This window comes from Wyeomyia smithii, chromosome 2 (assembly GCF_029784165.1).
Source record: "Wyeomyia smithii strain HCP4-BCI-WySm-NY-G18 chromosome 2, ASM2978416v1, whole genome shotgun sequence".
In the NCBI taxonomy this organism is placed as follows: domain Eukaryota; kingdom Metazoa; phylum Arthropoda; class Insecta; order Diptera; family Culicidae; genus Wyeomyia; species Wyeomyia smithii.
Genome location: NC_073695.1, coordinates 170,766,665 through 170,782,997, shown reverse-complemented (window position 1 = coordinate 170,782,997; position 16,333 = coordinate 170,766,665). Strand labels below are relative to the sequence as shown.

The 16,333-nt window shown below is 35.9% G+C and overlaps 1 protein-coding gene across 2 annotated transcripts in view; it reads left to right on the top strand.

The window, feature by feature from the left end:
* Window positions 1-16,333, top strand: part of LOC129723416 (uncharacterized) — a 266,536-nt gene that overhangs the window by 61,011 nt on the left and 189,192 nt on the right. For both annotated transcript variants that reach the window (XM_055677619.1, XM_055677620.1), the window contains exon 3: window positions 12,179-12,480. In XM_055677619.1, the coding sequence (XP_055533594.1) occupies window positions 12,250-12,480 (231 nt within the window). In that variant the 5' untranslated portion in view covers window positions 12,179-12,249. The remainder of the gene's footprint in view (window positions 1-12,178; window positions 12,481-16,333) is intronic.

The following is a 16,333-nucleotide window of genomic DNA, read 5'->3' as shown; positions in this document are numbered from 1 at the left end:
TCTTTCGGTTGTGTACTTTCTGAGATAATGAAATTTCGTGATTTTCATATTTTGATATTGATTACAGACAAAGCAACAGACCGATTACATTGGAATTCAATAGGGTGTTATGAGGTAGCTAGACCTTTCATTTGACACTAATTTCGTGGAAATCGGTTCAGCCATCTCTGAGAAAAGTGAGTGAGATTAAACACTCTCCAGAACACGTTTCTTTAAGGGGTTATATACCTTTTTGGTCGAGAAAAATGAGGGAAGTTTGAATCTATTTTTTAGTGCATAGCACCATTTTCATTGCATCAAAGGGGTATTTTTCTGAAAGTACAGCTTATCAACAAAAAAAAAATACGTTTGATTTTGAGATATACCAATTATTGCTGGAGTAATGGCCGTTTCCCCGAAACGCTTTTTTTTTGCAGAGGCTTGCGGTGATCCTGATAGAGACTCAGCGGGTCAACCGAAATAAAAAAGCTCATATTATTTCATTAGTTTAGAAGTGTGCCGGGTTCTTGAACGATCGCTTTTATGAGTATTTTGTTTTCAGTGCAAACGGGAACGTTTTTCCCAAAAAATGCACATTTTGAGCGCTAAAAATTGCATTAAAAAATTTTTTGCGGCAAAATGTAACTGTATGTTTCAAAAAGCGATCTTTCAAAGACCGGCGAATTTAATAACGAAATTAAAAAAAAAAGGTGAAGGAAATCGGTTCAGTAGTTTTCCCGCAATCAGGATCACGGCAAAGTCATTTTTCGGAAAACACTATTCCGAGATAATCGCGTGTAAAGTTTCAAGTTTAGCTTATGCGGCCGTGGCGAGGCGCGCTGCAAATCGCTCTCACTTTCTTCCTATTGCTCAGATCTTTATGAAAATTTGTGAAAATGTTCTTAAGATGTTGTATTTGAAGATAATACAATAAAAAAATTTTCGGTTTTTTTAAAACTAAAAAGGTATATAACCCCTTAAATAACTTCTGAACCACACGTTCAATCTTCATGAAACACAAAAGTTAAGGGTTTTTTAAGTAGCTCGTTGATTTAAAATCGATTTTGTTAAAATCGGTTGAGTAGTTTCCGAGATAATAATGTTTCGTGATCTACACATTTTTAAACATAACCTCTAAACTTAAAATCCGATTGCAATGAAATTCAATTGGGTCTTATGGGGCAACTAGACCTCTCATTTGCAATTAATTTCATGAAGATCGGTCCAGCCATCTCTGAGAAAATCGAGTGAGATTGGGAGAGCGTTACATACACACACACACATACACACACACACACACACACACACACACACACGCACACACGCACACACATACAGAAAATGCTCAGTTCGTCAAACTAAGTCGATTGATATACCAGATTCGATCCTTTGGAGCACATTTATACCTTTGGTTTTTCCAGTGATTGCTATACCTTTCTAGGAGAAAGGCAAAACCAGCTGATTTACATGATAGAAGAAAATGACGGATCGAGTTGACAGTTCCACTGTGCAGAAGACGATGGGAAGTATCAAACGAAAAAAGCGTGAGTTCATCCGAAACTCAGACGAATATTTTTGTCTTTCTCCTAGAAAGGTATAGCAATCACTTGCAAAACCTAAGATATAAAAGTGCACCAAAGGGCCGAATGGCATATATTACTCGACTCAGCTCGACGAGCTGAGCATTTTCTGTGTGTGTGTGTGTGCGTGTGTGTGTGTGTGTGTGTGTGTGTGTGTGTGTGTGTGTGTGTGTGTGTGTGTGTGTGTGTGTATGTGCAGATTTTTATTCTCACTCACTTTTCTCAGAGATGGCTGGACCGATTTTCATGAAATAAATAGCAAATGAAAGGTCTTGTTGTTCTTTAAGACCCTAATAAATTTTATTGTAATCGGATTTATAGTTTAGGGGTTATGTATCAAAATGTAAAAATCATGAAACATCATTATCTCTAAAACCACACAACCGATTTGAACAAACCTGGCTCCCTGAAAAACCCTTATCTTTTGAATTTTATAAAGATTGAACTTGTGGTTCAAAAGTTACGAAGAAAAACGTGTTCTGAAGACTGTTTAATCTCACTCATGTTTCTCCGAGATGGCTGGACCGATTTCCATAAAATTAGTGTCCAATGGAAGGTCTTGTTGCCCCATAAGACTCTATTGATTTGTTTTGCAATCGGACTATTACTTTGACTGTTATGTTTAAAAATGTGAAATCCAGCTATGAAAAGGAACATATTCCGACGACTACTTTGACTCACTCACTTTTCTCAGAGATGGCTGAACTGATTTCCACAAAATTAGTGTCAATTGATAAGTCCAGCTGCCTCTTAACACCCTATTGAATTTTACTGTAATCGAACTGTAACTTCGTCTGTAATGTACCGAAATGTGAAAATCACGAAACTTCATTATCTCAGAAACTACACAACCGAATTGATCAACATCATTATCAGACGAGCGGACTAGTTAAGCGTTAACTGATGAATTATGATTGAACACGTGGTTTCAAAGTTTGGCTGCCCTATACGTTCCCATTTCATTTGATTATAATCGAACTTAAGTAATCGCTATTATTTAATTGTTAATAAAACAACGAAAGTCTATCGCGGGGGCCTAGTGTGGTTGGTAACGTCTCCGCCAACCACGCTCGACGCCTGGGTTCGAATCCCACCGCCGACATAGGTGTCGATGGTTGTGAGGTGGCGTGATCCACTCACAACCAACCCAACTGGTCTAGATTCAATCCTAGCCGACACCGGGAGATTTTCTGAGGCGAAAAATCTCTGGGATCACGCCTTCCATCGCATGAGGAAGTAAAGCCGTTGGCGGCGGTCTGTTAATAAACGGGTCGTGAGTTAGGGTCCTGGGTGTGGAGTTGCCTCCCTGGGCGTCGGTGATTGGCACAACAACAGTGGCGGAACTAGATCGACGGAAAATAAGCGAGAATAAAAAAAAAAAAAAACGAAAGTCTATTATCTTAAATATTACATGACTTATTTGAACATAACTAGTGTCATACGAACGAGTCATCTCTCAAACTTACAAATAACAAATTTCATAACAATTTGATATGTGGCTCAAAAGTTAAGGAAAGAAAAGAAATTCAAAGACTATTTAAAACGATACCTGCTTTGATCGATATTTGTGACCTCAATATAATTTAAAGTGGTCCCCGTGGTTCTGTGGTTAGCGATGACGGTCGGCTAGCTCTCCCACACGGTTGTGATATCGGGTTCGATTCCCGATCATGTCGAGGATCTTTTCGAGCTGAAAATTTTCTCGACTCAGCACTGGGGCACGGTGTATCGTTGTACTTATCCTACACATGCATAATGTGCCGAAAACAATACCGATAACGAATCCTCTCAACTAATCTAGTTGATCGAGACCGCATTAGCCCCCCAGGCTAGCGTGCGATATTGTTTTTATATAATTTAAATGTGGTATCGTACTATTTGAAGGTTCCAAATTCGTTGATTCCTTGCGATGTGTTTAAAGTCTGCAAATGTACGGAGGATCGGCCATGTACGACCATATGATCAAAGTCAAATAACAAATCGTTTGAAATGATTGGTTTTATCGAAATGACAACATTCTCGACTTTTGGCTTCTGTACATCGCCTTAATTCTGAATACATTCATATTGGGTGGTATTCGGTCATTTTCAGCAGATTTTCTGGCATCAATCTGACACTGCAAATACCCATATTTGGAGGTATTTGGTTATTTTGGTTGTTTCCCAGAAACTAAAAGTGGTCGTCTTTAAATTCAAAATGGTGTCCAGGGTCAATGTTTGGTTTCTATGCATCATCTCGATATCCATATTGAGTATTATTCGGTCATTTTCGACTGTCTCCTAGAAGTTGCCATTAAGCAATTCAAAATGGCGCTGATTGGTTATTTTAGGATGTTTTTCACAAACCGGAAGTCGCCGTCTTGGATTTCACAATGGTATTTAAGATAATTTCTGGCATCTGAGCGTCATTCTGATTGGAGAAACACCCATATTGAGTGTTATTCGATCATTTTCGGCTGTTTCCCAGGAACCGGAAGTCGCCAACCTAGAATCCAAAATGGGGTCTGTGGTCGATTTCAGCTGCTGTGTATCATTCTAGTTCCGGAGATACTGATGTTTGGCGGAAATCGGCCATTTTTGGCTGTTTTCCAGAAACTAGAAGTTGCCATCTTAGAATTCAAAATGGTGTCTGAAGTCAATTTTCAGCTTCTTGCAACATTCTGGCTCCGGAGATACTCATATTGGGTGGTTTTTGGTCATTTTCAGCTGTTTTTCAGAAACCGGAAGTCGCCATCTTAGAATTCAAAATGGTATCTGTGGTCGATTTGAGCTCCTGTGTATCATTCTAGATCCGGATATTATTATATTGGGTGGAAATCGGCCATTTTTGGCTGTTTTCCAGAAACCGTAGGTTGCCATCTTACAATCCAAAATGTTACCTGAGGTCAACTATGGAACATATTTGTTACCACTGAAAACTTTCAATCACCAAATATGGTTCCATTTAGTTGATTAGTTCGCGAGATGTACGGAAATTTGTGCAGAAACATGTGCTTCCAGAAGAGGGACATATTTGTTACCTCTCAAAACATTCTCATACCAAATTTGGTTGTATTTTCGTGATTGGTTCTTGAGCTGTGCGAAAATTGTGTTTTATTTGCATGGTACCACTCCCTCATAGAAAAGGGAGGGGTGTCAAACCATCATGCACATATTTGTTACCTCTAAAAATATTCACCTGCCAAATTTGGTTCCATTCAGTTGGTTAGTTCTCAGGATGTGCAGAAATCTGTGTTTCATTTGTATGGCATCGTTCCCTTCCAAAAGAAGGAGGGGTGTCAAAACATTATGAACATATTTTTTATCACTAAAAACATTTACCTGCCAAATTTGGTTCCATTTAGTTGATTAATTTTCGAGATGGGTAGAAATTTGTGTTTCATTTGCATGGGACCCCTCCCTTCCAGAAGAAGGAGGGGTCTCAAACTATCATAGTAACCTTTATCGGCACCAAAAACCCGTACATACATAGTTTCACGCCGATCGGTTCGGTAGTTTTCGAGCCTATATAGATCAGACAGACAGACTGACCGGACTGAATTTTTATATGTATAGATTACAACATCAATTTTTTGGAACCTTAAAAGTGAATATACATTTATTGGATTGAAGCGTTCATGTAAATCTGTTTTTACAAAAAATGAGTTTGAATGGGAAAGGCTGGGTCTGACCGCTAGGTGGATTAATTTAGGTTTTACTGTATTTTTTCCTTTAAAGATTAATAAATTTGCTGCAAAATGATTTTTCTTTTTTTGACGGACATATGTCTCATTTTGTGCGACCAAATATTAATTGGATCAAGCTTTATTTCCGTGATTGGGATGATGCTCAGAGGGCGGAAATATACTCTAGACTTCATTTTTAAAACAGTCTGTATTGAACGAATACCACCCAATATGGGTGTTTTTGTAATCGGCAAGATGCACCGATACCATTTTGAATCTTGTCACTGCCACCCTGTTATTTACAGAGAGTTATTTTATTTATGTTATTATTGATACAATATGATCTATAACAAAAAAAAATTGTCACGGATATACAATATTCACTAGGTATAATCTATAACTATCTGATGTGCTAATACATTTAGGTTTTTAATTTATTGCGTGACTTTATTACGTTAGCGCATTTGAATGGTCGTCAATGTTGATTATTGTTTTTTCTCTATTTTATTGTCGTAGCAGGATGACGTTGAGAAGACCGAAGAACGAAAGAAGATCAAGAATTTAAAGAGTTGATATATGTTTAGTTCCGGTGAAGACGTCATGTATTTTTATTCGGGAGTGATCCAAAACATTGCGTTTCATAGCTACATAGTCCATTGCCACCCAAGTTTAATGAACACCTCAAAAAGAATTCGAAAGGGGTATCGTGTATGGGGGGGTATGTGACCTTTTGTTAAACTTTGAATGCGAAATGAAGCATAATTTTTACATGTGATAGTGATAGTGAAAATGTGAAGTGTGATTTCGATGCACTGTGAATATTATCAAAGTTGATCCAATTATGAAACAGCACCCTACCCATCCCACGAATGCTTTCGCACTGAAAGCTATTGGTTCTCTAGTGCCAAAGTTCGTGGGTTGGACTTAGTAGCTGTAGCCTATAAAGATGATCTCAACATCCGTTGTGCTGATGTAAAGCAAAGCCTTGGTGCTACATTCCGTATCGGAACTCGACCTTCTGTTTATTATACACAGGCTTTGCAGTAGGGTGGTTTACCGGTAAAACAAAAACCGGTAAAACCGGTAAAACCGATATTTTTTCCAATACCGAAATACCGGTATTGGAGAGACGAAAAAACCGGTATTTTCGGTATTTTTTTTAAAATGGAAAAAAAACTTCTCACAATATTCATAAATCTTTGTTAGGCTAATGAATGCTTCTCACTTAGGAATAGTCGTTACAAATCACATAACGATGTATACAGGGTGTAAGGTAGCTCACTTTTAATCAAATCCTTTATGGGATAGAGGACCCTATTGGATGAAAAAAATTCTACGCATATGGTCAAAATTTAGCTACTGCAGAGTTATTCTCTTCTTCTAGTTTTCGGTTATGTTTACCTTTAACGAGGTCTATCACAAGAAGTATGATAGCTAGCTCAATTCTGTTGGTTTTCTTGAAAAGCTGAGAAAATTTCGTAATCAATAGTGTCTCAAAAATGTCGAATTAGGAAGAACAAGAAGCCTTTAGAAAGGAACAAATATGAAATCAAATGTTTTTGAGAACTTAACAGCAATTTTCTCTTTGAAATGTGTGATAAACATGGAGTTTGTTGTTAACCAAATTAAACATTGAAGTCTACTCTACTAGTTGTTCTCTGACACCAAGCACCTAATTCTTTTAGTTTAGATACTATTTCACTTGAAAAGCAATCAGCCGCGCCTTCGTTTAGTGTGATAGAATTCACAATTTTCTGCTCGTTTAAGGCAAACATAACCAAAAACTGAAATTAGTGAATAACTCTGCAGTAGTTGACTTTTGACCATATGAGTAGAAGGATTTTTTTCATCAAACATGGTCCTCTATCGCCCCTTGAAGGATTTTAAGTGAGCTCCCTAATATAATAAATACATTTAGACAGAAGCAACATTATATATATATTAATTTTTCCTCACCTATTTACCAATTTTTGTTATTTTTTTGTTTGTTCTACTCGGATTCAGACAATGTGTTTGTGTGTATTGATAATATGTCAAAAAACTTCAATAAAGCATTTATTTTTTAAGTATAACAGCTTATCTCTTCACATACTCATACTCACAGAGGCAACGCGTGGGTAGGTTCAAAACCTACCAGTTTAACTACAAATTATGAGGCAGTAATTACAATTATGTCAGCGAACAAACGCAAGACATTATTCATTTTGTGCTATTTAAAAGTAAAACTGAAAAAAATATTAATAAATATAAATTTGGATTAGGAATTTATTTTTTGTTGAGACAAAGTGTTATAATCAACCAATAAAGATTTTATCCTAAAAATTACTGCTCCTTGAAAAAGTGAAATTTAAATAGCTGTAGCATGGTCAAAGCTTCGTCGCCCGTACCGCAGCGGGCTTTTATTAGCAACTAGCTGAATGTACCCGGCCTCACTTGTGTACAAGTTTCTGCTTTTTCTATTTCAAATATTAATTTCTATTTCAGTTATTTCAAATATTTATTTCTATTTCAGTTACAAACTTGTTCATATGCCACATTTTTCGTTTCTCCATTGGAAGCTAAAGTTAATAAAATAATAATAATAGTAATAAATAATTTGGACGAATTGTTGAAAGAGCATCGAACAGAATAAAGAAGTATTTACCTTCGATTCATTCGGATTCGTAAAAAGTAAATTCTGGTCTGATCGTGATTTCTTTTTTTTATTTCATTCATATACTCTTCTCAACAGTTTCAAATATTGTTTTTCTACGAAATTTATTGTTGTTCACTAATTTGAAACTAAGTTTTGCGATGTGAAAGAAAATTTAAATAAAAATCTGCATGTTTTTTTTCGTTATTACATTAGTTTCGAAATTATGTTCATCGTAATCATATCACTAGATTCATACATTGTAGTTTTTCAAACACTGTTATCCAGTGTTGTATCTGGATCGTATACCACAAGAGATCAAAATAATGGTCGCAAAGGTCCTAATCTTAGAAAAAAACCTGGATCGTAATAAAGCAGAGGTACTCATAAATGCAAAAACATAATCATGCAGCGACACGACCATACATAGATGCAACCTGAGACGCTAAGCAAAAAATAAATTTCAAATCTAAATTTATGTAGGTAACGTTTTCGGCAGTGGCTTACTTCGGCAGGTTTTTGCATAAGACTGCGGCAGAAAACCACTACCGAAGACGTTCGACACCCCATATCTTTAATTATTTTTCAGTTTTATTTTTAAATAGTACAGGGAAAATGACTTGCGTTTTTTTTTTCGCGGACAATCATCATTACTTCCCCGAACTATGATTTTAAGAACTTTGTAGTTGAAAAAGTAGGTTTAAAGACCACGAGTCACCCCTGGTTTGTATTAATCCGAAAGAAATAAAAATACCGGTTTTTTACCGGTTTTATCGGTTTTTATTTTTATGAATACCGAAATACCGGTTTTTCGAAAAGTCGGTAATACCGACCATCCTACTTTGCAGCCAACTGTTAAGTGTACAGGACAATTACGGGACTAGCGCTACGATCCTACTGACACTAACAGTCTCTCCCGAGCTTATGTAGACTGGTTTATAAAGGAAATAGGCTGGCATAGACCATATTGTCATAAAAACTCTTGCTGCAACCAGAGCCTTTGCATTCATTGGTGTCTGAACATAAACGGAGGTAACTTACAGATTATGTAATAGCATTGATTTGCAATGAAATAGGATGTGTTTATATGAAAACTAAACTTCGTGTGGTGGTATAGCTAGACATAATTGGCTGTAAAGTAAAAGTTTCAGCTGTTATTTATATACTGAATGGTACATGGGTACATTGTACTATAGAGACTATTGTCCTTGGATCGAATATGTGTTGTTCGCCGCAGTTGCAATATAAACAATCAATAGTTATTTACGACAACGTAACGCTTCTAGAAGTTTTATGCTCAAAAAGTCCTTGTTTGCTAACAGAATATAAGAGGAAACTACGAATTCTACAAGCAATTTTCTGATGTGCATTCATTTGTCGTCCGAGATTATAAAGCAATTTATACAATCGAATGTCCCAAATGTTGCCATAGTTAAAGTCCGAAAATAAAATTCAGTTTTACCATCAGTTTTCAATTCAATAAAATATCACAGATATCAGTATCGAACTGCTTTTATCCACAGAAAAAAATGTCTAGAATGTAACCAGGAATATGAGTGCATTCTGGTTATCCTCAATATAGCAAAAGAGGAATAATCCTACAACATTCAAATATGTACCTCTATTCGATATAGAAAAACGCTCCACTGGAGCGTGGTCGAAATTGAATGTTTCTTCTGCTCATTAAACGTACCTTTCGGTATGGTAGCATCCTTTCCTATAGGTATTGAAGCTGAAACCTTTCCTTTTTCGTATCGGGGATTGCCAATCGATGGCACCACTTGTAGCGCCAAGCTGGTTGACTTGGACATCGTCTGGCTTCGATGATAGCAAGTCACTTGTTCTGGACAACCTACATTTCTATAGCAGAGAATCCATGGGATATGAGCCAGCCAAAAGTGATTCTCTTCTTCCGATATCGGATTTCAGAAGCCATTAGGCGAAAGGGGACTTGAGAAGCTATGTGATGAAGTATATTTGAATTTCAAATACACACTTGTTTTGGGACTAGTGGAGATACTGCTCTCGGGAAATCCAATTGTTTAGTGAACATGCACAGTTACACATAGAATTTGTGGCTGACGGTTTAATCATAAATAGAAAAGCAGAGGGCGAATGTAGTGGGTGAATAATTTTGATAACGGAATTGAACTTTAATTTTTGGAACCATTATTTTTGCCTTATCGTTTTTGCAATACGCCACCCAGTATCTCAGGAAGACCGTATCGAAAAGCTGAATTATTAAAGAGCAAGATCGCGCCAAATCACCGATGGTCGAATATCGACCATTTTTGATTTGAATGAAAATTTGCACACATATTTGGCTAAGCAAACTGAGCATTTTCCACAGATGGAGCGATTTTTCACACCCATGAGTTACATTCTAAAAGGGCGTATGCCTTTTGGCATAGGTTTTATTCAAAGCATTGTAGCCCAGAAACCGTTGGTTGTATAGAAAAACTGTCTGAGAATGAGTTGTGGGGAATTAAAAATGCACCATAAAAAAATATACACTGTACAAAAAAAATATTTTTTGACCAAAAAAAAATTAAAAATAAACATTAAATTTCAATTTAAAAAAAAGAGTTGATTTTTTTAAATTTTTTTTTAAGAAACTTGACGTTAATACGTAACTTTTTAAAAAAAGTCCAGGATGGAGAAGTGAAAAATATTTTTTTTATGATAGATTAATTTTTTTATAAAAATTCTAATTCAAACATTTTTCAAAATATTTGTATTCTGATGATCTTAAAAGATGCAAAGTATCTATGTCATAAAAAATATGTTCCTAAGATAATAAAACTCGAAAATAAATATTTGATTCTTATATATATATTTACATCACTTAGAACATTTAACTCTTTTCTTGAGAACCGTTCGCCCAATCGTTTTGTTGTCAAAGAATGAATTGTATATTTTTGATGAAGCATTCCAATGAATGTATGGTTTTTGCTGGAGAACCATGGACAAATTAAGAGAAACGTGTATTTTCCTAAATAATTATGATTTTTCGAGCTTAAATTAGAAATAACTCGAAAACCAATGCCTTTAGAATGTTTACTACCAAGAGCTTTTTGATTCAAAATGACTCTCTGCATCTTTTAAGATCATCAGAATACAAATATTTTGAAAAATGTTTGAATTAGAATTTTTATAAAAAAATTAATCTACCATAACATTTTTTTTTCCATTTCTCCATCCTTGACTTTTTTTAAATAGTTGCGTATTAACGTCAAGTTTTAAAAAAAAATTCAACTCTTTTTTTTAAATTGAAATATAATGTTAATTTTTAATTTTTTTTGGTCAAAAAAATTTTTTTTTTGTACAGTGTATATTTTTTTTATGGTGCATTTTAAAAAACCTAAAAAACCTATGCCAAAAGGCATACGCCCTTTTAGAATGTAACTCATGGGTGCAAAAAATCTCTCCACCTGTGAAAAATGCTCAGTTTGCTAGGCCAAATACGTGTGCAAAGTTTCATTCAAATCAAAAATGGTCGATTAAATTTTCGCGTATTTCCAGACGATTTGAAATGATTTTGCTCTAAATCCAAAAATATTCTTCTGGTATATCATTTTTCATAATTTGCTACTTTATTATCTATAAAAAAATTACTATCCATCTACTGGATCGAAGATATTCAGCACAGTAATAAAATCGGATCATTCTTTTCCACACTAACGCAGCTTCGTGATAGACTAACGGTCTCGAGAAAAAAAAATAGTTTTAGGTTTCGATATATTGATTGGTGGATCGTTTGATATCAAAATGATGATTGGCGGAAGATATATCCCAGAATTTGTTTTGTCCAAGACACTGCGTTTAGCGAAACCAAATGACATAATAATAATGAATATTTTACTGATGATACTGAGACATCGTTGAAATTGCAATTTTCAACAGTCATCGCACAAAAGCGGTGTGATATCAAAATATAGACTAGAGAATCATTAATAACATTATGGGTTACTACTGATTGAGGATAGAACTCTTGAAATATGCCTAAACGGAAAAACTTCATGAAGTGTAGAAAGAGTTCTTTTGTAACCCTTAACATCGCGACTGTGTTGATTTTACTGTGATAATTGCAAAATTCGTGCCATTGTTATGGAACCCACTAACATTTAGCAACTAGTTACAATCATCGATATGGTGGCTTTCGATATTTGTACGGAGGCTGCAATTACATCTGTATGCACCGATTGCCTTCCTGAATCCGTAGGCGATGGAAAACATTTGTCTAACTCATAACATTGTTTGCAGGAAACGAATTACATAAATTCTAAATCCGCTCTTCCCTTCTTCTATCTGTTTCGTTCTCAGGCAGTCAACTCAACCAGCTGGGGGAGTAGACGGAAAACTATTGCATCGCTAAGGAGAAACTTGGTCTGACAATGTCAACCCGTCGCACCGGGCCGCCTCAGGGCATGCCGATTCCGGCACAACTTCCGCTTCCATACGAAGGCGAGAAGAAGCAACGCAGCAAGTGCATGTCCTTCGTGTGCTGCATGTGGAAGGTGTTTACGTGCATTTTCTCTCACGTCACTTTAGTGGCCATGGTTGTTGCTTACTGTTTCCTGGGCGCGGTCACTTTCGAACATCTGGAAGCGGAGAACGAACGGAACGTGAGTGTTTAGGTTTACATTGAAAGTTATCCCAAGTGACCCTGATGTTAGCCAGGCTGTCACATCCGGATGTATCATCGAACAGTATTGTTTTTAATTTCGGATTCGGGATTTTGCTTCATGACAGAATTATTTTTACATGCTGACAGCGGACATTTGCTGCCTGAGAATGTTCAAAATCAATGCGATTGGATTTGAATTTAGCGTTACATAAGCGTAGCTCATTGTGAACGATGTATGCTTCATAATAATTATAATTTTTATGTATCATACACATCGTTTCCATTCGGTTATTTGAAATACACAAAAAATTTCAATTCACATACTTCATCGACACGAATTAAGCATCAAATAACGGTTGCCCCAACGGCAATTGGAATAGGAGTGAATTTTGTTTAGGGGCCATCCACATACCACGTGGACAGCTTTTTGGAGGGGGGGGGGGGGGTTTGGCTATTCTTTACGGTTCATACAATTCTTTTAGAATTTATATGGACAGTTGTCCACGGAGGGGGAGGGGGGGGGGGGTCAAAATTGTTAAAAATCTGTCCACGTGGTATGTGGATGGCCCCTTACCTATTATTAGTATTCACATTACTCAGTATCTCGAATGTTGCAGACGACGCCGAAAATTATGCACAGCACCATATGTTGAACATTATGAATATTTTGCGAAGGAAAAAAACTCCCGAAAATGGCAATTGCTACTTTCTTCAATTGAGTCGACTTTCTAAACGATAAGTTCATTCATAGCCGAAGTTTCATCCTGCGTATGCTTTTTCTTTTTGCGGGAAAATGCGGAGCGGTGGCTAGAACAAAAAAATATATATTTTTCTACTGAATATTTAACGATACCGCTCGTGAAAGTTACGAAGAAAATGTAAATTTTAAATGAGTTAACTTGAGAATAAGATAAATTCATTCTGAGCCTTTGTTTATTATAAATTAGGATTCCAGGAAGAACTGCGCTGTGTTAATTTTTCTTTTTCAGTCGTTAAGTTGTATAATGAATGTATACGGCACCATCAGACAACTTCTATTTAAATGCATTGTGCAGACATGTCTGAATTCAAAAGTTTATCTCAGTATTGCTTGAATATGAGGTTATGGTTTTAGAGGAGATTTATAACTAATGTTTATAAACGGGCAGTGTACGCTGCGTAGAACATGTGCTCTTTGTGCATAAAATGGTTTTATTTTGTTCTTAGTGAAGAAGAATAATTTTAAAATAAAGTTTAACAATCCTGAGTGTTGTAAGCCCAAGAATAATGAAGAATGCTCGTCAATACTCACGTTATCAAACATTTTTTTTTATTTAAAAAAACACATTGAAAGTATACAAGCGAAATGTACAATAATGGTTGTATCCTCTGATTAAGGAAGTTACTTCAAAAAGGTGTTTCTTCAGATGAAACAGTGACAGAGAGATATAATCCTCTGCATTTATTTGATGGTAAATTTGGAAATTAGAGATATTTTTTTCTAAAGTAAAAGAATGGCGGAGTTTTGTACAATCTCGCACGGTGACTCACCGCTAACAACTTAAATTGCGTGCATTATTCAAACTTTTCTTCTGTCTTATTATAACATAGTATTTTTCCTCAAATTCATATTTTCATTACATTATTTGCAATGAAATTGCAAAACATTGTTAAAGCAGGCCATGACCAGAGTCGGACGTCGAAATTTTCGCTCGCGTGGTATTTTAGAAGAAAATGTGTTTGATACCTAAGGTTTTCAAAATTTTACAAGTGTTTTATAGAAATTTTGTGAATAGCTGTGTTTGATGTGCTGCTGCGCAATGCTCGCCAAATGCGTATAGTAATGCTGTGAACATAAATCGACAGAATAGCTTGAATAGCATATAGCGTGGTACTATGCTACCGTCGTCTGCAGCAGGTTTGGTTTTTGCGTCTCGTCCCTGTGTGTTATGTGTGTAGGGGTACCTGGGGTAAGAAGCACAAAATAATAATTCTATTATTTGAATCTATGTTTTCTATAGTCACCCTGTCAATTTGGCAGCACTAAACTGTCAGAAAATGTGAATAAATACAAAAAAAAAGTTTCCGTTGCATACGGTCTAATATTTTTCTCAGCTAAATTAAGTGTTTTTAGCTCTTAAATTAATGTTTTCCACCAGCGAAAAGTGTTATTGCATCGAATATATGTCGAGCAACATATTTCTGATGAAATATCGATAAGTTTCAATGAGAATTACCGTTATGTAGCCAGACACATTCTTTTGTTACGTTCGGGGCATAACGCTTCCCTTAGCTCGGGGCAAAAGGACTCTTTGTAAACAAATTTCTTGCTTACATTTTATCTCGTTTCCAGCATTGTCCGGAAGTCCAATAGGCGGTCATGGATCGTTGAACAGCTACGATCGGTGCTAGAGGCAGTCGAAAACGGTGTTTCCCAAAACCATGCCGCTCGAGTGTATGGAAATCCATAGAAAACCGTTTTGCCTTTATTTATTAGATGACAAAATGAGTCGTACTGCCCCAATATTGTAGTGCGTTCTGACCCGTAGACGGGGTGCATTTTACCTCATTTGCATGGTGCTTCTTGCCCCTTTGTTGCGGTGCATTTTACCCCTGAAAGAGTGCATTTTGCCTCGATTGACGACTTTTATAAAATTATTACACTCTCTTAACAAATTTGTATTATGCATTTTCTCTAATGCTTTTGCATCAGATGCAAGTTTGAGCGAATAAATAAGGGTGTTTATATATCGATCAGTATATAACATTGGTTTTATCTCTTAGCTTTAAAAAGAGTATACTCTGCTTCCGTTAACTGGTGCGTTTTACCCCCGGAACCCCTATGTGACTTGGAGCAAATGCGTTTGCAATAGCCATCGCACTATAGGATTTCAGGCGCACAAAAATCGGAAAAGTGACTGTCGCCGATCTATTTCTCTATATTTTTTATAGGAAGTAGACACTCTAACTAAGAAAAGTTCCAAATTTTAAGACTGTATCAGGTACTATACCTGAGATATCGAGATATGAAGATGAAAAATGGTGAAAAAATGCACTTTTTCCTCGAAAAAAAGTAAAATATAAAAAAAAATCGCGCATAATAACAGAATAACTAATTTTTGTAAACGTTGTTGATTGGACTTTCAGAAAAATGTGTGGTTGTGTGGTTTTATGGGTGAAAAAAAAGAAGATAAAGCACAATAAAAAGAAAATAAAAAAAAAACATTTTCAACTTTGTTGGACAGCATCTTTTCACTCTCAAGACCCCCGTGCTGGGTTCTTGTTATTTTGGATCATGTTAACATAATTGTTATTGAGTGTATCATATTCTCATAAACGTAAGTGATTTGGCTTCAGGAAAATGAATTGAAAAAGAGATAAGCAACAACAAAAAGAATAAAATGATAAAAAAATCATTATTCTCAACTTTGTTGGTCGGCATTTGTTTACTCCCAGAATCCCAAGGACAAGTCCCTGTTTTTATTCAAATTTCAGATGTCTACTAACAATCTCAGAAAAGTTAAGCTGCGATTACCTGCGACCAACTGATTAAAACCGCTTGACAATAAGAAAAAAATGAAAAAATCATCTTTTTCAACTTTGTCGGTCGATATCTTTTTTTCCCAGGAGTTCCAAGGCTAGGGGTTTCAGAAAAGTTAAGATGCGATTACCCGCGACCAAACGATTAAAACCGTTTGACAATAAGAAGAAAATAAGAAAAATCATTATTTTCAACTTTGTTGGTCATTATTTTCGACTTTGTTTGTTCAACTCCCAGGATTTCTAAGGCAAAGTCCCTGTTTTTATTCAAGTTTCAGGTGTCTACTAACAATTTCAAAAGAGTTTAGTTTCCATTACCTGCGCCCAAACGA